Source organism: Drosophila guanche, unplaced genomic scaffold (genome assembly GCF_900245975.1).
Source record: "Drosophila guanche unplaced genomic scaffold, DGUA_6, whole genome shotgun sequence".
NCBI lineage: Eukaryota > Metazoa > Arthropoda > Insecta > Diptera > Drosophilidae > Drosophila > Drosophila guanche.
The window spans coordinates 4,614,402-4,638,511 of record NW_022995752.1 but is presented as its reverse complement, the minus strand read 5'-3'; the positions used below and the strand labels follow the sequence as shown (position 1 = coordinate 4,638,511).

General features: G+C 43.6%; 3 protein-coding genes across 3 annotated transcripts in view; 1 reads left to right on the top strand and 2 right to left on the bottom strand.

The window, feature by feature from the left end:
• LOC117588066 (discoidin domain-containing receptor 2) overlaps window positions 1-6,980 on the bottom strand; it is a 139,597-nt gene extending 132,617 nt beyond the window's left edge. Inside the window, exon 1 of the mRNA XM_034279126.1 lies at window positions 6,657-6,980. The gene's annotated coding sequence lies outside the window, so the exon portion shown is untranslated. The remainder of the gene's footprint in view (window positions 1-6,656) is intronic.
• LOC117588076 lies at window positions 12-705 on the top strand. Its single transcript, XM_034279141.1, has one exon. It carries the CDS (start codon window positions 97-99, stop codon window positions 679-681), a length of 585 nt encoding a protein of 194 aa, XP_034135032.1. The 5' UTR covers window positions 12-96; the 3' UTR covers window positions 682-705.
• On the bottom strand, window positions 1,760-2,579 carry LOC117588075. The gene has a single exon (XM_034279140.1). The coding sequence runs from the start codon at window positions 2,540-2,542 to the stop codon at window positions 1,880-1,882; it is 663 nt and encodes a 220-aa protein (XP_034135031.1). The 5' UTR covers window positions 2,543-2,579; the 3' UTR covers window positions 1,760-1,879.
• Window positions 6,981-24,110: the final 17,130 nt, after the last annotated feature.

The following is a 24,110-nucleotide window of genomic DNA, read 5'->3' as shown; positions in this document are numbered from 1 at the left end:
TGAATGGTAGGAGCAACCCTACAGGCGCGCCCGCATACAACATGCAAGAAACCACAAAAGATGGCATTACCATGCGCACCATGAACCTGGAGGACTATGAGAGCATCAGAAAGGTTTTTCAATGGTGAACCCCTCTTCGCTGCCATAGCTGGACCAATAGATCCAAAGAGATGGAAACGCCTCGATGAATATCACGAATCGTTGATTGTGGACGGTATGTGTGTCGTGGCCATCGATGAGGAGCAGAATGGACGCGTTGTGAGGTTTGTGCTGGCCGAAGGACAGTGTCCCGAAGATGTGGAGAAGCATCGCCAAGAAGCCGAAGGTAGTGGACACATCAAGCGTTTACTCTCCAAAGTGGAAGTCGAGGCTAACATCTTCGAGCGTTATGGATTGTCCAAATTGCTGTACTCCCACTTGACCTGTGTGGATGTTTCGATGAGGGGCAAGGGATTGGGTCAGCGTCTGGCTAACTGCGCCATGGATCTGGGCAGATCTAAGGGCTACCCACTGATGGCGGCTTTCTGTACGAGTTTTTATTCGGCGCGACAGAAGGAGGCATTGGGAATGGAGTGTATTTATTCCCTGAAGTATGAGGACTACAAGGATGCAGAGGGTAAAGTGGTATTTTTTCCACCAGAGCCTCATAAGGAGATACGAGTACTGGCCATAAAACTATAAACGATTCTCTCTACGACTTGCTTTAATTAGCAATAAAATGTAAAAGTAAATAGTGGATGATTATGTGGGGTAGAAGACTCACAGACGAATGCCTAAAGCTTGCCCAAAGCTTTCCCAATCGCTCGATCTCCCAGCTGATCCCAGCTGAAGGTCATTCTAGAACACACTCTCTTTCTCGCTCTCTCATTGGGGTAGTCCACACACAGAGCAGTGGGTCAAATGTGTGCCACGCCACCCCCAAAGTGGAGCCACAAACGCACACACTAACATGCAGCTGTTACGTAATCAACGCGCAACAAAAGCAAAGTCAATGTCGCAATGGGTAGTGGCTCGTGGGTGGGAGAACGCACATGTGTGTGTATCTTGTAGATACTTTTTCGCATGTATCGCATTGCCAGGGCATCGCATGTGGTTAGTGTTACGCGCCGCACCGCTCCGCCATTGGATTGGATTACAAACACAATAAAATAACAATTAGTCTTAGTGCGAGGCGAAGAAAAGTGGAGCAGCAAAACCAAAGTGAGGGCAAACCCCGAGTGTAATAGTTGAAGATGGAAACGGAAGATGAAGGAGGGAATGGAGAGAGCGGGTGGTCCCGTCAACACGAGCAAAAGTTTTTGGCTAATGTGTGGAGCGGGAGTAAGCGATGGAACTTTAAGAATTAAAGTCTGGGATGGAGCGAAAAATGTGTCTTATAATTCGCAGTTGGTGGGTGAAATATGTGGGAAACGTTTAAGGGCGGAAACATCATCCTGATTCGGTTAAAGACAGAACGGGCACAATATCGATTGAAGCAACCCAAAACCTACAGAAATGCATGTTTAGTTTAGTTTGAAGTATTGAAATTTAAGCGATTCAAATCGAAGATGGCAAAGGGCACAAATGTTGATTATCAGTTTTAAACAGTAGTTTTCCGCATGTATAAATTCCGTATGTATAAATATCAGAATTTGCATTAAATTGTTCTTGCTTTTAAGACTTGAAATATGTAATTTGCTTGCCACCTTCACATTTTCTCTTAGTACAAGAAAGCTTTCACGTACAACAATTCCGCAGAAAAGTAGAAAACACACAAAAATGTGGCCTAACTAAGCTTTATTTCCGTTCACAGTGCTTTCTAATATGTTAATTTGTGTATAAAATAAATGGGTGTTTACACTCTTTGGTACCCTGTGATCACTCGTTCTACACTAGTTCGTCAGAGCCGTATGCCCATGACACTGCCCGTTGTGTGCGGGGCAGGCGGTCGCAGAACCACTCTACCGTGATCATCTTTGTAGTCCGCGTAGATCTGCGAGTGTATGCACTCCATTTGCAGGGCAGACATGAGGCGCGTGGAGTTCTGATTGGTGCATGTGGAGACCATGGCAGGGAAGCCCTGTTGTCGACCCAAATCGATGAGAGCGGAGACCAAGCGAGAGCCCAGGCCCTGGCGACGCACCGAAGAGTCGACGCCAAGAATATACAAATACAGGGCTGTGTCCACGCCGTAGTGCTCAAAGTAATTGGCGCTCTTCTCAATGCCAGAGAGAAATTTGTGTATGTGATGCAGCAGACAGGTGGGTTCCAGCTGCTGTGCCTCCGCGAAGTGCTGCTCCACGTCCGCGGGCTTTTGGGCGCCTGCCAAAATGACGCCAACAATGCGATTTCCGTGCGCCTCATCGATGGCCACTAGGGAGAGGCCCTGCGGGATGAGCGACAAATGCAGCTCCGATTCGGAGGGTATGACTGCTGCTGCATCCTGATCCTCTTGCGGGGTGAGCATCAGGGGCTCCTCTTTGAAGAAATGCTGAGCGAGAAATGCCTCCACCGCGTTGTAGTCCTCCAATCGCATGACGCGTATGCTGATGAGCGCTGACATCTTTTCAAGTGCCTTCGCGCACACAAACTGAGAGAAATTTCACGCAATTTACTTGCTTTATACTTGACATGCCGATAATCAGAGAACAAAAATAGCGAGCGACAAAAATACACTCTCATTGCATACGGAGAACATTTTGCTCCGAGCTTTTGTTTTCCAAATGTGCGGCGTGGCGACCTTCCCCACACCACCAGAGCACCACCAGAGCACCACCCCCACTCAACCTAACGGCGTTGTTCTTATCAAGAAGCTTTATAAATATATATATTTTGTATATTGTATACGTACGACATTTGTTTGTTTTGTCTTGCTTGCTTTTTGTTTGCGGTTGATTGAGGTTGAATGACTCGCGGGCCGCCCCCCAGCGAACGAACATGTGCCCCGAGAACGTGAATAATTCTTACACTCAAGCTGAGGTTCAATTTTTGTGTTAAATTGAACTTTAAGCCACTTAAAGTTCACTCAATCCGGAATAAGGAAAGTGACTAAATGATCTCTAGCGAAAGTTGAGTCAAGTTTATGGAACCCAAACCTTATCTTTGTTGTGACTATACAGACTATACAGACAGGTGAGGGAGGTCCATTTTTAGAGCTGAGATAAGTTAAGACTATGAAACTTCATCTTGTCTTTTTTCTTTGCACAACAAAAATGTACTTCAAATTACGAGTCTGTTACTTTTAACGGCATCCCGTTTTTTTTTCGTCAGCTATTAAGATCCAGTTAGATCCAAACAAATCTGAATACTTTCGTTATAAGAATGAAGCGGAATTGCAACAGAGTTGGTTATTTAATTTAGTATTTTCTACAAGCTATAAGATATTATCGGGTCTTCTGAAGAGTTTGAGGTTTATTGGAATTGCAGAAAGATTGCTTAAAGTCCTAATTGGGGTCACGTCTTAATTTTAAGAAATTGTTTTTTATGACGGCATTGATTCTGTTTGATGGAATAAAAATCAATTAACACAAACAAAACACGAGTATAAAAATAACATCTATTAGAAATTCAAATTTTCATGTTTTGTCTGTTTGGAGGATTTGGAATTGGACAAAGTCAAAGTCATGAAATGTTTGGGATGGCTGTTAGCATTCAATGCTATTTTGCTGATGATTTTATAAATTAAAAATAAAGAGACTGCACTTGATTCTTACATCTGTACCTTTTGGGGAATTTAAACGCCTTTCCAATCTAATTTCATATAAAAACAATCAAAATAAAAACCCGCTTTAAACTCCGTTCAACAGTTAGCTCTGCCTTTTGTTTGTCTTTCAAATGACAAACAAACAAATTTTTAGCTAAAGTTGAACCGTAATTTGGAACAGGTTTAAGATGATTATAGAAAGAGAGGGAGAGAGAGAGTGAGTGAGGCTATCGCATCGCGTGATTCGATATGCAAAATGTCAGGTTGTCGGTTTCCCAGCAGAAGGTCGCCACCCAGCCTCTCACCCCACACAATACAGGCACCCTTGGTGGAATCCTTCATATAAATTATGAATCGCTTCGGTGCTTAACATGCAAAAATGCAATGCAAAATGCAGGTCATTAGTGCAATTTACACAACCACAACCCGACCCGCAAATGAAATCATAGCTTAGCCCTCGCACGCTGCCTAACCCTCTCTCCCTCCCCCTCTCACGCACACACACACACACTCTACAATCAGAGCTCCTGCACACTCGTTCACCCCCTCTGCTCGCACTCCATGCGTCACACTCGCACGCACTCATTAACCCTTTGTCGCCGTCTGTTGTAAGTTTTGCATCTACTTACCCTTGTCCCTTACCCTTCTCTAGTCATCAGCGGCGGCTACTTTGTTGTCTGCATTGTTTGTTGCCTTTCATTTGACCCCCGCTCTCTTCAACTTATTCGCTGATTTGCAGTTGTCTTGCCTCTCTCTTTGCACTCTCTTCAGTCTTCCCCCTTCCCAGCCATCGCAATGCTTATGCTTTCTGCGAAGCCTTCTCTGCTTGCTGCCTTCCTCCCTCCATCACTCGCTCTCTTAGCGGGTTAGTTAATGGCATTTTGTTCTCGTTTTAAAAAAATCCCATTTCTCTATATATTTTGCTTATGGTTTTTTATGGGAATTTAATTAGATTTAAAAGCCATAAACAAAATTCATTGAAGATCGGGATTTTGTGCTCTTACAGATACGTTTATGATTGTACTCTATTTTTAGAAGGGTATTTAGAAGGAGAATCTGCAATGCTGTAGGGTATGAAACAGTTAATATTTTAACTCGTTTTTTGTATTTTTGTTCAACTCTGGTAGTAAAAATTCTTTTCTCATTCTTAATCCCAAAGAGTATCTTCGCATTCGTCTACCAATAATTTCTAGTTTTCCCATTTTCCATGGTGCTTTTTCCGTGTGTTGCTCCCTTTGGGTAATTGTTTTTAAATTATTGGCATTTAATTTCATTTAATTGACGTCACTATCAATGCTTTAAATTGATGAAACTGAAACTCTCTGTGTGTGCCCTTCGCAAAGAAAACAAATTAAAGTTTATTGAAATCGATTTTCACTAAAGAAAATGGCAGCAGGACGAGGGGGTGATATTTGTTGCCATTTTTAGTAGTTGTTGCCAACGTTTCAAGTTTAATTTTCGATTTTTTCGATTTTTATTTTCGTGTTGATGACAACACACACACACACACACGAAGATCGTGGGAGAGGATTGGACTTACGTGACCCGCTTAACAAATTTGTGCGTGCTTCGAGCCACCCTGGCATTCCGCTTAACCCATGAAAACTCACCACTCCCAAGCACCAGCAAACCCACCGTTCAACCTCCTTTATAGTTATTGCAGTTTTATCTCCAGTTTCGAACCATTTCAAAAGTCACTTTTACCGATAGCTACTCGTACTCTGCGTACTGGCAGTACTCTCTCTTTCCTTAATTAAAAGCAAATGCGTTTAAGAGTTTGAATTTTATTTGTGGGAGTGGTTTAATGGCTGATGATGGGCATTTCCCACGCTCCCCAAGTTGACCAGTTGACCAGTTGACCAGTTGTCGGCACTCGCCACTCTATTGACGCTATGAATATTCAAAGAAATACTCGTACCCATTTCAAAGATAGATTTTCATGCCCATTTGTTTGCAGTTGGCGCTAAAATTGTCTATTTTGAATGCTCAAGCATTTTGGTAGTCAGTCACTTCATTTTCAAGGCTTTAATTAGCATCTTTTGGGGGTCTCTCCACGCTGCTGACTGCCTCCAACTAATGAGAGTTTCTTGTGTGTTCAAAATACCAGTGAATGATGGGCCTTAAGCCATATAATAACTTCATCAGCCCAAATAGCCACCAAAGTTGCTGTCGATAAAAGGTGTAAACTTGTTGGATTATGTGACAGATTTGAGCTTTTGTTATGGAGAGACTTTGGAGCAGTTGCTTGAGGATTATATGATGTAATCGATAGGTGGGGATTGAGATCGAATCTGCTTTGCTGTTAGGAGTAGGCACAAATCATCCATAGAATATGTGACGTTTTTGCTTGGATTCATGATAGTTTTCAGCTGTAGAACTGTTTGTGGCACATCTTTGAGTGGAAGAGATTTTCTTGGTATCTAAATAGTTTTCCATTGATTTCTCGTTTTGAGTGTTTTGTCACAAAATTGGGTTCTGTTTTGATCATATTAAGCATAATCACTATAAGTGCCTGTGCTCTACTTTCATTGATTGTCTCACCAAAAACACTTTTGCTAACTCCAATTTCCCGAACACTGCCACTCCTCCACTCTAGACTTCCCTACTTGCCACAGTTTTCATTACAACAAACCCCTCACGAATCAGTTGAAATTTGTACTTCATTTGTGCCTTAAAACTTTTCATTTAATCTACACCCGCACACTCCACACTCCACACTCCACACACCCCCACGCACACACAGACACTACCCATTGCCCAAATAAAGATAAACTTTTTCGGAAAATGCCCAATAAGTGGAAAACCGAAAAAGCGAGATACTTCGCCCACAGAACTTTGTTTGTGTATTTTTATTTTCACATAATTAAATTGACATTAGACATCGTTTAACTTTTAAATGCCGGTTAAAAAAAGGTCGGAAAATGTTACACTCTAAGCGGGAGGGGGGTCGAAAATTGGAGGGTATAATTCTTACCTGTTTTGGGTGGATGGATCCTTTCATTGGATGGTTATAATTGTGTTTAGACTGTTGCATATGGCGAGAGACCCCATCACGCCTCCTCCGCCCACACCTGTTCCTTCCACGCACACTCACACACAAACACACACACACACACACACACGCAGACCCACAAGCACGCGAGTGGTCGAAAACTGAATACGAGACGATCTACGATTTACGATTGACGATAACGGACAGGCGATGAGTGGCGATGGGCACGATGGGCACGATTGCCGTCGATGGGATTTGGGGAAGAAAATTGCGACGCCAATTGCGCGACACGTTACTCCAGCAAAAGTTTCGCAACGACTACTGGCCCGACAATTGGAGCTGCCTCAACGAGCGCCACAATGTCATCCACATGCCACACAGACACAAGGGGCAAGCAAAAACACACACACCATAAGGGGAGAGGGGAGAAATGGACGTAGAACATTTGCGATTTCCTCCTTGCTGCCTGACGTTTCCTGCTGGCTGCCGTGAAAGAGAGGCAGTACGAGAGCGAGGAGAGAGTTTTATCAATCCATCCTCGTGTGTGTGCACCTGTAAGAGGCGGCATTGAGTACCGTTAGCGCAACTCAACGAAGCCCAAGAGAGGCCTCCAGCAGCAGCAGCAGCAGCAGAGGTAGCAGCAGAGACTGGGAGAGCAGAATGCATGTGTGGATGGCATGTGGATCGTAACGGGAGAGAGCCTAATGAGAGAAATGCAGTTTCAGGTGGGGGAAACAGGTGAGCCCCGTCAGCTACACCTATGGAAGGAATTTTTGAAATATATTTTTTATATTCGTTCAATTTGTTTCCATGTTAAATGTATATTTCAATAATTTAAATATTTCTTTTATAATTTTGCATATTTTTTTGTTATATTTTCTGCTTCCGAATTGCCTGTTTATATTTCTGCTACCTGCCACATTAAATATTTAAAATTATTGATTTCATTTCTGGACGCTGCCACACCGCCTCCACAAACAAAACACACAGAACTTAACGTTATTTTGTATTTACTTCAAAGCGGCAGAAAAGAGAGGACAGTGGAAGAGAGCCGAGCGGCATAAACTCTCTTTGTGCTGTGTGTGGAATGCGTATAAGACGGAACGTTGTGGGAACTGGAACACACATTTGTGTTTGTTGTGCTGCTAAGAGAGTTTCAAATGAAGAGCTGGCAAATCGCAAAGAGAGCTAGCTGCCTGTTGATAAGCATTTACATTTACCGTACCCATAATATGGAACATAAGACATTACAGTGGGGGGCTGCCACTCCGAGCGGGTTTGCCTGCAACGTACAAACTGTTGTAGGCAGTTTGGTAGGTATATTGTCATATTCTTAGGAGACTTTAAAGAAATTATATGAATTGTATGGGATAAATCGAATGCAAATGCAGTAAAGTTAGTCATTGGTCATTAGTTTTCTATGACCATTTCCCCAAACGCGCGATCCACAGTCAAGACTCTTTCAACACAGACGACACTTTCCCCCCACAGCACACCCCAACACACGCACCCTTCCACCTTGCCGCACCATCCAACCATCCAACCACCCTACCATCCATCTAGCCAACAGGTTCCAAAATGTTCATTTCCAATTAGGGCCAACTGTGACCGTCTCGTCTCTGCTGTGGTCCCACAGCAGACTTCCCCCAGTCTGAGCCAGAGCCCAGCCAGCAGACAGCCAAAACAACCCATAGATAACTGAACAGCATAGTTAATCCCCTCGATGTCGTTGCCAAACATTCAATCAAATTCTGTCAAAAGTTGCAGCGCCAAAAAGCTTAGCGCAACTTTCAAAAAAACAACAAAATTTCTTTAAAAAAAGACAACAAAAAACAAAAGTAATGTCCAAACAAAAACAAGAAAATGCATATCAAATTGTTGACTTAATAAACGACGAGGGGTGGTGAGGGTGAAATGAGAGATAGACAGATTGCTGGTGGATGGGGGGTCATAGGTTTCTTATCAATTTGAGAAGTTTTTTCCTCGTGTTTACTTATTTTTTCTTGTTTTTTTTTTTTTTTTTGGGTATTTTGTCACTTGGGATTTGGAAAGATTGTTCGGGTTTTTGTTTTTATTTTGCACCTCTTTGGCGCACACTTTTTGGGGAACGATTTAATGTCTGCAAAGTTTTTCCCAACTGTTGATATCAGTTTGGGGATTTTGAAATCGAAGAGGCTGCAAGAACTTTTTGCAACAGCCGCAGGAGGATTAAGTCAGGGTTTATCAGTGGCATATTTGGGAATATTTTAAGGGGAGAGGAGCACTTTTTGATTATTCAAATAATGGTTTTCGTGTTACATTTGCATTTTTTACAGAACATTTCATTTCTGTTTGGAAATAATTATCTCTCTGATGAATTTGTGAGCATATCCAGCCACTTTCTATGTATTCCTTGCGATTCAGGCCGTCTGGCGAGCTTTAATTGTCTTAGGATGTCTACAAATAAGGCCAAGAAGGTTAGCAGCAAATCCCGAACGTTAGCGAGGAGTTTGTCGAGAGGTAAGCGACCTTGGTGTTGGGTTTAAGGATAACCCTGGAATAGAACCAGAGTTCTCTCTGGTCATCTCAAAGAGGGACAGCCAAAGCAATTAGACAAAATGATTTGTGAAATGAGAGAAACGAAGGCGACACCTTGCCACCTGGCACCTCTTAGGGGCAGACAGACAGGCAGAGGGACCGAGACAGGGTCCATGACATGACACAAAATCCAAGCGTAGGCCACATCAAAGGCAGAGACGGCTGGGCAGAGGCATGTTGCATGAGGTAGGTGGCAAGTAGAAATATTGGAAAAAAGAATTGAAAAGGCAAAAGAAAAATAAAGAGAATGAAATCTGTGTGTGTGGGTTGCAGGTTTCTTTTCGTTCTTAAAGTCAAGACATCATAGTGATTTTCTCTGACATTTATGAAGAAGCAGAAGCTGAAAAAGTGTTGGAAAATCAATAGGGAAAAAGGCAAGAGCAAAAGCAATACAGCAGAGAGAGAGTGGAAAACCCGAGCTGAAAAACGCCGCCGTGTGACGGGGCAAAACTATTTTACACCTGAACTGTCTGACCTGTCAAAAGTGAAGGCCGGGCAAAGCGGCCGGCAGCAGGCAGGCGAGTGGGAAAAAAGGTTTGAAAAAACAAATAGAAAATCGCTTAAAGAAAGTAGAGAGAGGGCGGGCACCCGGAAAAGTACAATGCGGGAGTAATGAAGATATTTGAGAGGGGTAGGGAGAGTGTGGGGTATCTCTCTCTGACAGCCATGACAGTCATAATAAGGCAGGGCCTGTCATAAGCTGTTGAGAGTCGATTGAAAAGGTCGAAGACAATGCCTGAAATTCGCCACCAAAGCTCCCCATCCCACTGCACTCCTTGGCTTGTGGCACCTCTGGGCAAAAGTTTTCACCACATTGCACCTGAGCGGCAGCAGCGTCACTCGAGAGAGAGGGTCAGGCAGTCAGGCAGTCAGGCAGTCAGGCTTTGGGGCACAAGTTATAGCCAAACTATGCAAAAATTGCCATCAATATTTCAATCAAAACTGACGCAGTCTTCTGTCTGGCTGTTTGCCTGAGCTGGTTTTTGCCTTGAGCGAAAACGGAAATCTATATCGAGGGGAGGGTCTAAATGTTCTCTGGGGAATGCTTAGTGCGATTTTGAGATTTGGTTTATATAAAAGAAAGAGCGATGGATAAGCAATTGTTTAATCAAATTTGCCATTAAATATCCATATCTCAATATTTGTTGGATAAATGGGACAATACATAATTATGATATATTTTTCGATTTCTTTTTGAAACTTCATTAAAAAAATAAAAAAATAAATATTTGTTGTGTTTTTATTTTGTAATGTTTCTAATTTTGTTGTAATTTGTTGTGAAACTTATGTGGAAGACACGAATGGAAATTAAAATATTCCGCCGATAGCCACTCTCAACTTTTTCTCCCACTTCTGCGCTTCAACAGCTTCAACAGCATTCTCCCCACGCAACCCTCGTTCAATCTAGTGTAGGTTGCCCCCTTAAAGACCCTACCATGCACACCTTACCCCTCTGTGCCACCTGCCACACAGAACAGCACAGTGCAAAAAAAAAAGGTTAGAGAGAAATAACCGGAGTGCCGAGAACCCGACAACAACAACAACAACAGAGTTGCCAACTTGTCAGCTGACAGGCAGCGGCAGCGGCAGCGGCAGGGTAGGCGCCAAGTCTTAGGGACCAGAGCTGACACCCCCCACCACAACACACGTCCTACCGCCCTGCATGTCAAGCAGGTGAAAAAAAAATGGTTGAAGGGAGTGCGAAGTGGAGAGAGAGAGAGAGGCAAATTCAAAGGCTGCCAATTGCCAATTGAAGCCGTAAAGTATGCTAAGCAATTTGCGTCGTGTGTGCTGGTCGGAAAGGGGTGTGGCGTGGGCGTGGCAATGGGTAGGGTTACATATGGACATATGCATGTGTGTGTGTGTGTGTGCGGTGTGCGTGTGATATTTATTGTTGTTTTTTGCCAAATTGTCGGAAAGGAAACGAATGGAAGAAGTTCCAGTTTGAAGTCAGAGAAAGCAACCCAGCGAGCACCTGTCCGTGCCGGCTGTTCTCCTGTTGCCCCATCCCTACCAACACCTTTCCCCATTCCTCTCCCAACAGCCTGCACCCCTTGACGCCTGTCGAGTGGACCCTTCATAAGTCGAACCAACTGCAGTGTGATTTTGATTTTGGGGGCGACTTCGTTTACAGCGACTTTTGAGCCCGATGGATGAGGCGTAACAATTTTCGTCAATGCCACCTACCGCCTTCTGTCTTTCAGTCTTGGGTTTTGGAGGCACAATGAGTTTTGAGCTTTGAGATGATTATTGTGTGGAATGATATAAGGAAGGGGGGGGAAAGGGTGTAACTCTAAAGAGGTTTTTGAATTGCATTTTAGAGAGAACTTGGTATGAAATATGATTTGAGAGGGTTTCTGTGTGGGAATTGAAACGGTTTTCCTCGTTAAGAACAATCAAAAATCACTAGGACCCTCAGATCCTTTGGTATTTTCGCATTGAATCGTATCCTTAACTAAAAAATGAGCAACTCGTTTTGGGCTTAAAGATATTCACTAGAAATTGTTTATTCTATTTTGTATGATTTAAACGAAAGAATAGGCTTTTCCACGAAAATCGTCTGAAGAACTTCCTTTTACAGGGTATTTTGTAACCCCAGCTCTGGCATATTAATTCCTCCTTGCAGAAATACACAAATTTTTGTTGTATGTATTGCCATTTCCGGCAGGCGGACGTCCAGTCGTCACAAAGCTAATCAAAATGTCCAACACACACACTCGCCCACACACACACTCTCCTTCTGCTCCTCCTTCAAATCCTCTGGCCCTGTTCGAGTGCAAACTTTGACTCTTGGAGTGACTGTGGAGTGCTGTTGTTGTTGCTTTTAGCAGGAGTAGGTGGCGCGGTGGATGGTTCAATGAAGAGTCCTTTGATTTGGGTGGAGAGGGACACGGCCGCCTCGAAGGACACTTTTGTGGGTGTCCAGCGGAAGGACACACACGCACACACCCATGCAGAGGACACACTGGAAACACACTCATTATTATTATTATTATTAATATTTGATGTGCCGTTATTGCTGCCATTAGCTGTAACCACTTTTTGTGCACATTTCCGCTTCCGCCTAAACGATGCATAAAGGGAGAAAAATAATAGGTAGAAACTTCCTTGTGATAAATGGGAAAATCAATGAAGGAGAAATGGGAATATAATATGGTAGAGTGGGAAGGGAAAGAGTGCGCTGAAAGATAAAGAAAAAGAAAGACAAACAATATGTTAATACACGTAAGGAGAAGGTGCAAAAGCAGCCCAACTGCCACCCCCACTGTGGGTGCATTATGCACGAGCTTTCGAGTGTTTTTCCCGAAAGATTACACCGAATTGAGATTTATGGACAAAATTCTTGTGTCTCTCTAGTGGCTTAATGGCAGTTTTATGATGGTCCGCCTTTCTCTTTACTTTCTCTAGTGATTGATAGACCAAAAAGAAAGGTATGGAAAAACTAAACGAAGGCAATTGGTCTCAGCTGTTTGTTGTCGAAAAGGATACACCCATCCGAAGGGAGAAAAACTTGAGACGACGCGCAGCTTACACATGTAATCGAATATGTCCCCCGCTTTGCCAATGCATTCAATCCATCAAAAGAGTGGGTGCGGGGAGCAGAGCGATGCATCTCTCGAATTACCCAAAAAAGTACAAGGAACAATAGAGAGAATCCACCCTCTCACCCCAACCAACTCCCACCCTGCATGGGTCACATGTGTATCCCTTGGTGAAAGTATCAGAAGGGACACAGGCACGAGAGGAAAAGTGTTTTCCCTTTGGCTGTGTGTGTGTCTGCTGTGATCTGCTGCAGATGTTTGCATTTATTTTGTAATTACTGTCACGCAATGTGACCATCAAATCAAATAAAACGAAGGTCCCATTTGTTGCCAAAGAGCAAAGAGAAAGGAAAGCGGAGCGTGGCACTTTCCTTTCCACCCAAAAGTTCTTGCTTCCAGTTCTTGTATTACAAATCTTTGGTGAAAGTTTTTCGCTTTAAAGTTGCCACCCCTTTTTCCGAAAATTAATGAATAAATAGCGTCGAGTACTCTTCAGGCCTTTTCGATTCCACAGATAATGAATAAATAATGAGCTGGTGGACACAAAAGCTGAAGAAAATGTTGGGAAAATGGCCAGAGTGGGGATAAAATTATTGGCGACTTGGCGGCTAATTATCCTAATCAATATTTGATTCGAATTTCGAACTCAGAAAGGGGTGGCAGTCATTTTAATGTTTAATTTTTCTGATAATTATGGGAACTAAACTAACTTTTCTTTTCTAGAAATTCGATAAATTTGGGAATTAGTTGTAGGATGGTAAAAACTTATATATGCCAAGATTTAGGTGTTTCTTTCACCTAAGAGGCAGCTGTAGGTATCAGGAAATTATGTTTCCATTCAAGTTTCCAAGAAAATAATCCATAGAACCATTTAAGTGACTCAAACTCTCACACATACTACTAACCCCATAACGGACACCAACATAGATTCATTTCCATAATTGTAGGGAAAACATCTCCTAGTTCCCTTTTTAACGAACCCAAAAGCAGTATCAAATAATATTTGATGTCTTTTGTTGATGCCTTTTCGATGGCTATTGGCGAATTTCCAATTGCAGAAAGCACATACCCCTAACCAGAAACCTATTCACAGACAGAGCTACATCCAAACACACACCTATCGATCTACAGACAGAAAGACGCCCAAGCCCCCACTTTGATGGCCACCACACAAAAAATTCCATTGAACCATTGAACTAATAAACTAAGCCAAAAATGCAAGAGACAGCAGCAGAGGGAAAACCGAACACAGACATTGACTAATAACTTATTTATGAAGCGATTTTATTGGTTTGACTATGACTACATCTACGACTATGGGCTATGGACTATGGGAATGACTGTATTTGGTATCTCCATCATCTACGACCCCCAAAATAGCGGAGAGCCGGGAAGCGATCAACCGACGGGCAATAATAAATACACGCTAAAACTTTTCAATATTGATAAACTTTTACCGTGCACTTTGCTGCTGTGGGAAAGCCCATGATGGGCAATTCCAATGCCGAAACAACAGCCAGAAAGAAAGCAAGCGAATGCCGGAAGCGACAGCCATAACACCGGAAATGGCTTAAACACAAGAGATAGGGAGACAGGGAGACAGGGAGACAGAGAGAGCAAAAGAGATAAAAGAGAGAGTGAGATACAAATGGCATCTACATTTTTTGTACATAAAAGCAGCTTAAGCAGCAACAGCAGCACTCTCCCTAGCTCCTCGTTCGTGCCTCTTCCATATTGCATCCATCTCGTGGCCCTTTCCCTTTGGCTACTGCTTGTTGCCCCCTCCTCCCGATTCTTGGCCCCCACGCGACATGTAATTTGTTTTTATGTCTGTGCCCCAATACGTGAGATAACGCCAAGCGAAGAACTGAGCAAATTTTTCGTTGTGCGCCTGCACACAACTTCGATTAACATTGGCAACACAGCGAAAGGAGAGGCAAGGCAAGGCAAGGAGCCAAACAGGAGAAAGGATACACGGGACTGCACACAGGACTCGAGTCTTTCTTTCGGCAATCTGTAGGGGGCTCTGACTCTCTGGCCAACAAGTGGCGTCGCGTCGCGTCGCGTAGTGTCTCGGCCATGGCCGTGAATTCCATATATAATTTCCGTTTCTTTTTGGCTGTCATGTGAGCGACGGGCTCGCTTCCTATATTTTTTTGTGCTCTGTTTTTTTTTTCTGCTTACTTCCGTTTGCTGAGTTTTCAGACATTGTGCTGCTCTTTCTACCCCCTTTTTCCTGATTTTTCCCTACTCCTTACCCCCTTTCTGTCTTATTTTTCACTACTTTTTGCTCAGTTCCTACTTTATTTTTGGCTCATTTTTCCTCTTTTTTGTGTGTGTGGCAAACGTAAAGTGAAAAATATCCTTGCCGTCTGGCGTTGCATTCGAAATTTTGTGCAGCTAGACGATATTTGGCTAGCGGGTTGTCCGTTGGGCGGGGGTTTGGGGCCAGATTTCTGAGGATCTTTGCTGCTGTTTTTTCCTTTACTTTTTTGGTAATTGCTGTGCAGTTTTCCTGCTATTTTCTTGGGTAATATTTTGAAGGAAATGTGCTTTACTTTGACATTAATTGAAGTTGTATTATTTTTGTTTTTTTTTTTGAGAGATTTATTAAGACATTGACATGTAGTGACATTTGCAGTTCGAGGGGAACTTCAGGCGACTTTTTATTCGCGGATTATATAGGGAAATGCAGCACACGTTGGAGAGGCGTTGCTGCATGACGCGTGATGGGGTTTTCTTTATTTTATAGCAATGTTTAAATGACAAAACTTAAACTTTCGGTTGCCTTAGAAAAAAGTTTCGTATTCTAGTTGAATATAAGCCATTAAATGTAGCGAATATTTATCATAATTATTGAATTCCTTGGGAAAAATGCCACAGAAAACTATCTGAAATTTTCAAACTCTCAAAAAGTCATTAAATTATAACTTAAACCTGCTATGAATCTTCTAAAATTGTAAACTCGGCAGCAGACAGCATTTCCCTTTACTTCTCTTCACTCTGCATTTTAGCCATAGGAAAATGTTTGCTCCAACATTTTGTATGGGGCGACACTTTGTCATTTTTTGGGCCATGGATATGGATACACTTAACTCTTCTCACTTAGCGAACGGCAATTAAAGTCATTACCCGACTATCATCCTGATAGGGATAGTTCCCAGAAATTACCCACACACCGCCTTCATCGAAGCCACGCACCCCCCACAGCCCCACTATCCACCACAGCAAAGTGGTGTCTCATGTGTCCTTTTCGCTGCCTGTGTCTACGTCGCTGTCGCTGTCTCTGTCGCTGTGTCTCTGCTGCTGGCTGCTGGCTGCTGGCTGTTTTGGGTCTCTGTGGCATCGGAAACTCTGTCGAAAAGTGCCACAAAAACTTTGACTCAAACCAAACCCCCATGGCCGTCGCGCCCACAAATCCCCATAACCCTATGCCGCCGCCTTCTGCCTCCCTCCCCCGAAACGTTTAGCATACAATTAGCTCGGGAAACAGGCAGGCAGGGAGGGAGTAGTGGCGGCTGAGGGGCTGTGGCGGGGGAAAGTGGAAGCCCGGCGAAAACTTCAGTGAAAATTATTAAAATTTTCTTGTTTGGGTTCGTTGCCTTTTCGAAAGGGTTGACCATATGGAAATTAGCATACGACAGGGCGGTCCCACGGCACAGCGGAGGCTTTAAATTTTAAGTCCCCACCGCCCCCTGTAACCCGAGAGAGGGATAGAGCTAGGACTTTGTGTCTAGTCATGTGGTAGGCAGAGCAGGAGGGGGGGCAAGCATTCAGTAGAGCTCTTTGGAGGCGGAGGAGCACTGGTTTCTGGGCTGGCTGGAAGTGGGGGACGGGCAGAGCCCAAGAACTGGGTGACGAGTTATGATTTTCCATTTTCCAGAGTCAGTTTTCTAACTTTTTTGTATTTCTCTCTTTTCTTTAACGTTTTCATGTCGATGGCTTTACTCAGTTCTCAGTTATTTTCTATTGTATTTTTGGTAAGGGTATGTGGAAGGGTACATGGCTTGCGGGAGAGCATACAACTAGGATTAGTAATCCAAAGAATGTGGTTGAATATTCTTCTAGAAAGTGCGCTAAAATCTACACTAAATAAACTCAAAGTTTCCCGTAGCAACCTCCCAAAGTGTATGGTGCCTCTTGCTAGCCAAATGTCGAAAAGCCTTTCATAAATACTCTTAAAATATTCCAAAATTTCCTTCAACAAATTTCCTCTCCCCAAAGCGTATTCACGCTTCTCGATGGTTTTTTGTTGATGCTGCTGTTGTTTTTTTCGTGTCGTGTTCTTGGCGTAAATTTTCCACCTTTTACACATTTACTTCCATTTGATTAGATCGGTCTTTTTAAGGGCGACACGTGGCAAATGGCAGCGGTAGAGGCAACGCATCCTGTTTTGTTTTTTTTTACCCCCAGAAACGCCTCACGGTTGCGCCTCACGATTTTTCGTTTTTCCATCTCACACACTTTTGCCCAGCCCCTTAAATTGTTGGTTTTTTTCTCTTTTTTAGAAATTTTGCACGCTCATCGCTTGAGAGTTTTCCTCTTGCCGGTTTTTTTCTATCGTTGAGGCTTATCTGGCGGCAACAACTTTTGTCATAATCAACATCAAACAGCGCTCGAGAGTCGGGCAACATCATGAGCAGCAGCAGCAGCAGCAGCAGCAGCAGCTATTATTATTCCCCCTCCAATGCCTCCTTGAACCTATAATCAATGAAGGACTCAACGTGATGTTTGCCACAAAAAGGATGTCATCAAGAGGGGGCAGAGGAACTCATCCTACGTTCGACAGCTGCGCTGCGGCTGGTCTTGGCTTGTATACTGATTAAAATTTGTTTTGTCACATCGATAAGGTATGACTTTTTACAGTCTACCCATGCCAGTGCCTGGGATGTCCTGGCTCTACCCCTGAAGCTCCTTCCAACCCTGTCTATATTTTTAGTGGCAGTTCAATAACCGCAACGCATCACTTCGTGTGTTGTGCTCTATCAGTTTTTCCAACTGCCAGCCATCTCCATCTCCGACTCTCCATCAAGAAGACCTAAAAATGCTTCTCCACTTATTTTAGGGCTTTGTTTGATTTCTGGTTTATTTTTTGTCCATTCTTTCCTTCTTGTAGTAATATTGTGAAAAATCATGTTTTCTCTTGGCTTTAATTTGGCACCTTTTTTTAATGGGCCAGAAGTCGGGGGATTTTTTGAGCCACGTCATTAGACATCCACGTTTGTGGGGGATTTAATGGCCTGGATGCCACGCTGGATGTGTGTCATGGGGATGCTTAATTTGTATATCTTTTGTGTGTACAATGGGATGGATAAATGTTTCTTAAAATGCGTGATTCGAAGTAGGTTTATGGGATTGATTGGGAGGAGGGCTGAAAGATTGAAGGCTGAATGATTGGAGGGCTGTGTGTGGTGTGTGCGAAATAATTAAATTTATTGCAAGATAATTGGAAATTGTGGAAGAACAATGTGGCTTAATATGCGAAGTGTAGGAGAAATTATTCTTATTTTCTGGCTTTTATTGAAGGTTCATTTTCATATGTTAACGTCTTGGCAAAAGTCGAACCTATGAGTTGTCTTTCGATGGGAAATCTATTTTGCTTTGACAAATGTTGTTAACTTTTGTGCCCCAATTAGTTGAAACAATCATTTGTATGCTTTAAATAAGTGTTTATGTCCAGAGCAGTTACCTTGACGGAAATCTCTTCAAAATATGAATAAAGAACTTTCTTACCACAGCTACAAATGCCTCCTAGGCCTTAAGACTACTTACTACCAATCTCCCATCGAAAATATCCGCACTCAATTGATGTCAAAGAATTCATTAGACATTCCAATACCTACCCCTGCTCCTCCACCAGCTATCCCCTATCCAGTACCCCCTCCACTCAGCCATTGTCAGGTTGCTTTTCTTTATAATGTATTTGTGATTTTTGCTTACCTCTCGAATGTCTAAATAAATGTATTCCTTTTTATTATTTCTCATTTTTAGCTGTGCGTATATTCTGCTTCATCTGGTATTATTTTTCTTTGCTTTCTTTTCTGTTTTTGGTTTTTGTTCCTCCTCCTGTTGTTGTGTCTCCCGTGAAAGCGTTTAGCATATTCCCTTTGTGAGATGCGCATTTAATGGTGGGTATCTGTTGGATGGGATGTGTTTTTGGTGGTAGCTATACCGGTACTGGTACGACTACTGCAGTAGTGGTGCCCTGCTCCTGCTCCTGCTCCCTCCTTTGGTGGCTTTCCCAGAGTCTGAGTTCTGCTTCTTGTTTTTTAAGTTCAGAAAAAAAAGACGAATCACAGTCGCTGGGATAATAACCGCTGCTGGCAGCTTTTGCCTGTTCTCCATTAGCACAACAACAACAGGCAACAAACGGCAGCAGCAGGAGGAGGAGGAGGAGCAGCAGCAGCGACACCAAGAGGAAGGGAGAAACGAAACTCAGAGGGGGAAAGCGGCGCTCCTCTGCGCATAATTTCGTGTAGACTTTTGATAGAGGGATTCATTGTTGGCTGGTAGTGGCAGGGGCAGGGGCAGGGGCAGGGGCAGGGCGTCTCTATAATGCGAGTCTCGTCGCTTCACTACGCTTATTATTTGTAGCATACTTATTGGGGCGCTCTGCTTGTTCTTTCTCTCTTTTAAATATGCATAAAAAAGAAGCAAGAGGCGGTAGGCGAGGAGAAGGCACATACCAGCTCTTGGAAATAGAGCTCCCTCTACCTCTGCGAAAGTTCCGACTCCCATCCTCTTTGCCAGCTGCTCACTGTTACGTGCTGTTGTGCTCTTCTTTCACCTGATTTCATCTTGGGTTTTGGCTTTTCTTTATTTGGCTTATTAAAATGTTAGCTGGCAGCAGGGAGGAATAATTAAGTTTGTGAGTGTCTGCTATTTTTTTTTTCTAGATTTTAAGGCATGCATTTTATGGAGAATTTTGATATTGCTATGTGGATTAATGTTTAAGCAGCGATTTAGCTATTTATCACAGAGATTCGGGGATAGAAAAGACATTTCTTTCTATCACACATTTTCTATATTTTCCACGTGGCACATAATAAGACAGAGGTCGCGCGCTCTCGTGCCAGAAGTAAATCTCATAATTATCGAAGGGCATTAAAAAAAGAGAAGAGAAAAGAGAGAAAAAAACCGCAGAAGCAGCAGCAGGAGGTGCAGTCGCAGCAGCAGCCACACATCTGCTGGAAGGAGGACGGAGGGCGTGGTGACTGCTCTGTAGGCGTGACAGGATATATGAAACATGAAAAACAAATTGAAGAGCCAACATCCGTGACCAAAACCCAATGATGCCTCAGTGGCAGCAGCGGGACTTCTCTCTGCCGCTGCCACTGCCACTGCCACTGCCACTGCTCCTTTTTGCTGTTGATGACGTCTGTGTCCTTGTCAATGTGCAACAATGACGACAATCAAATGACGTTTGCATCAATGAGCAATTGGCAAGCAGGATAACGAGCGAGCGACGCGCAGGACGCAGGACGCAGGACGCAGAAACGATAAAAAGTAGCATGGGGGAGGATGGGAGGATGGTAGGGAGGGAGGGAGAAAAATGATAGCGTGGATTAAACGATTTTTAATGAAAAGCCTTCAGACGGCCGCTGCCTGAATGAATGAATGGCAGGCAGACCGACAGACGGAGCGAAGAGACAGGCCATGCTCCGAGGGCAGAGCACAAGGACACGCACACATGGAACATACACGGGCTGATGGAACGTTGTTTTGTGTGCGGCAGGACACAGGACACAGCTGCAAAAAGGGAAATTGCATGATTGAAAATTGCACTTGAGGCACTGGGACTGGGAAGATGATCGCGGAAAAGGAAAAAAGCGGACAAAATGGGAGAGAGATGGGAAATGGGAATGGGCATGACTGAATCGTTTTCCACGGTAAAGTTGCTGCTTCCTTTACGGCTTCCTTATCAGAAACTGCTGCTGCTGCTGCTCCTCCTCTAAGCGGGAGCAGGGGAGAGTCGAATCCTTTGTATATTGGACGCCAGCTCTGCGGCTGTTTGTCCATCTTCAAAGCAGTCGCTCACTAGCTCCCTCGCTCCTGTACTCCTTTTGATTGCGGGCTGTTCCCCGTCCCCGCAAAACGTAGAACACGAGCATGTCTGTTCTTCTCGCTTGTCGGTCAGCCAACAGCCTGTAAGTGGCGCCTGCATTGAGCATTGAATGAGAGTTTCCCCACATCAGAAATAAAATCAACCAAAGGAAAGGGTTTGCTGCTGCTCGCCTTTGAAGTGGACTCGTTGCCTCGTGCTCTGTGTTTTGTGTTTTGTGGCCAACTTAATGAAGTGGACATATCAGTTAACATTTAAACGAAGAAAGCAAAAAGGGAAAGTTAACTTTTGCTAGCACCCCACTCGCACAACAAATAGAGTCCGTTTTCGAGAGAATGGTCTTCAACAGATGATAAGTCAAATGCAGAGCAAGATATGGCAACAGAAGTGGCCTTAGAGTGTGGGAGAAAGAGTGAGGAGAGAGTGGGCTGAGGAGGGGGAGAATGGAATGAAAAGAGTGGCTCTGAAGGTGGGAGAAAGCAAGGCAACAGGATGGCCAAGAACTGGGGTGAAAGGCAGCAAAAGAGTAGCCAAGAGGTGGGAGAAATGTGGGGACAGGAGTAACCAAAAAGCGAGGGGAAATGGTATCAAAAGAGTGCCCAAATAAATGTAGAAATTGCCAAGAGAGAGAATGGATGAGTGGCCATAGATACGGCAAGCAAAACACTGATGTAAAGAGATCCTTAAACGGAACATCACAGGGATTTAAGTTCCAGTAAACTTCTTCAATTGAAATACACACAGATAATAAGTTGTTGATTCATTTAAATGGTTAATGATGGAGAGATTGAGCAATCAAATCGCTGCCAAGGAGATGGGCAAGGAAAGTGCTGAGAAAGATAAGCCCAAAAATATGTTAAAGAACTTTAGCTGTATGTGTTCCAGAAGGATCACAGACAGATAAGATTTACACAGAAATATAAACTAATGAGACCCCAAAAATATATCCAACAACCAGATATGAAAGGGACAAACAAACACAGGAAACCTTTCGTAAACTAAAATGCAAAACAAAACCACTTGAACCTATCGCTAAACTATTCTTACTTTTCGTTAGACTTTCCCTTTTGCTCGGTGGGTAAACACAGCAATGGGGCCGGGTCGTGGGTCGTTTCAATGCAGCGTGTGGCACGTTTTATCGGTGATGCTGATGTGATTGCTGCTGCCACATATGGTGGCAAGGACCATATGCAAACACAGCTGATAACAGAATGAGACAGCAAGACTAGAGAGCGACTCCATTTACCATAAACGGCAGCAGCAGCAGCAGCAGCGGCAGTCGTAGTTGGTACTTGTCCTTCACGCAGGACGATACCCGCTGTGCGCGCGGGACCCTGAGATAAATAACCCAAAAAAATGTCGACAGCACATTACACGCACCCGCAACCTCGTGGCTGGGGCAGGGGGCAACGGGGGTGTCTAATTATGCAGCGTTGACAAAAGCAAAGACCCGAAAGAAGACAAAAGGACATGCAGAGGCGCCACACAGGAGACACACACAGGACACAAGCGGACAGACACAAAATGGAAACTATTAGGAAAACATATTTCGAAAACGACGAGACGCACGCTGCGCATTTAACACTAATCATTGTCATTATTATCGTTTAATGGAGGGTAGGGGTTGGGGGTTTCAGGTCCTGGCCTGGCCTGGCCTGTCCATGTCCTGGCTGTACGCCAGCAGAGTCCTGGCAGCGCCGGCCGGGAGACGGCATTAGAAATTCATGATTTCCAAGTGGTTCTGCCCCCGGAGTAGTGTTGTCCCGAGTATTTTGTTGCTGTTTGTTTCTTTGAAAGATTTCAGTAGCCTTTCGGTGCTGCCTTCAGGGCCCAATACCTTCCCTGCACTCTTCTCCACTCCTCCTTTTCGTTTCCCTTAGGTTTACCCAATCTAATCAAACAATCAATAAAACGCCAATTAACATTAATTTTCACACACAGTTCTCAGAGCCTCCACCCTTTAGTTCCCCATTTTTCATTCGTTCAATTTGTCAGCTAATGTGAAAACGCAATGAAACAATTACAAAAATTCTCTCATTTGTAATTGGAGACCTTTTGTTTTGTCTGTTTCGGGAAAAACGATTAAAATTTAAGACAACAAAGTACAGCGAGTACTTGGAGACAATCTTAGGGGAGACTTTTCTCTGTGCATTTCCTAGGAAAAACGTCTGTGAACAGCAGAGGATGGAGCAGCGATATGTTTGATACCCCAAAAGGGAATACTGTAACAAAATGATGCATGGCTGACTAATGCAGCAGATGTGAGAGAGACCCAAAAGAGACTCTTGTTGGTAGGGAAAACATATGGCATGTGATCTATTTTGACTTATAAATCAAAACAATGACTTCAATTTGGATGGGAAAACAAATTATTGGTAGTTTATTATCCATAACAAGGAAATTTGGTAGAAAGGAAGTGCTTTGCGCTAAGAAACGGGAATTCAAACAAGGAAAAAATGTTTTAACAATATTTAACAATTATTTTAGTAGACCTAAACTAATTTCTTGCGTTTTTATTTCATGTAAGTTCAATCTTTAAATCGATAAAAAGTATGGGAAGGCAATTATAATCCAAAGAAGAATTTATTCCCCAGTTAACTTGTACCTTGTTTATGGTACATTTAAGCTGCCTTAAAATTGAGATACATTTGAGACAATTACAGCTTGAAACACTTCCCTCATTCTCCGTCTCTAGATTCACTAAAAACTGTAATTGAAAATTGATTATCCTGATATCCCTAGCCAATGGGCCAATGGGGGCTCGATGTTATCTGTATTTTCCATCTGATATTCTTGCAATTTGCTGCCAGAAGCCAGAACCCATTTTCCTGTCACAGCTGCCGCTGCACAACCCTTTCCCACCTCCCTGCTCTGCTGGCACACATCTGCGTTTAATGCATTTTTCTGGGAGTGCAAAAGGATGAGTTGTGGAGGGGAAGACTGCAGCCATGAATGGAACTGCTGCTGTTAACTGGGAAACTTACTAATTTTAAGCACCCAACCAACCTTTAGCTTCAGCCCATACCGCCCCAAGACCTTTGCCAATGCCAATGCCAAAGTCATTCTGCTTTCTACTGTCTGCCACTGCCACTGCCACTGCCACTGCTGGCTGGTTGCATGTCGCGCGAATCTGCTGCCAAAGTCAGTTGCAGTTCCCTGTTCCCTGGTTTGTTGTCTGGCGCTTTTCAGCGATGGGGTTGTGGCTCTTTATTGGGTGTTTGGGGGAAGGAGACTCGACTCCCGTTTGAGCTGCCA

Excerpts from the sequence above, each read along its gene's own strand:
- LOC117588076 (XM_034279141.1), top strand. The coding sequence starts at position 97 with ATGAGAGCATCAGAAAGGTTTTTCAATGGTGAACCCCTCTTCGCTGCC.
- LOC117588075 (XM_034279140.1), bottom strand. The coding sequence starts at position 2,542 with ATGTCAGCGCTCATCAGCATACGCGTCATGCGATTGGAGGACTACAAC.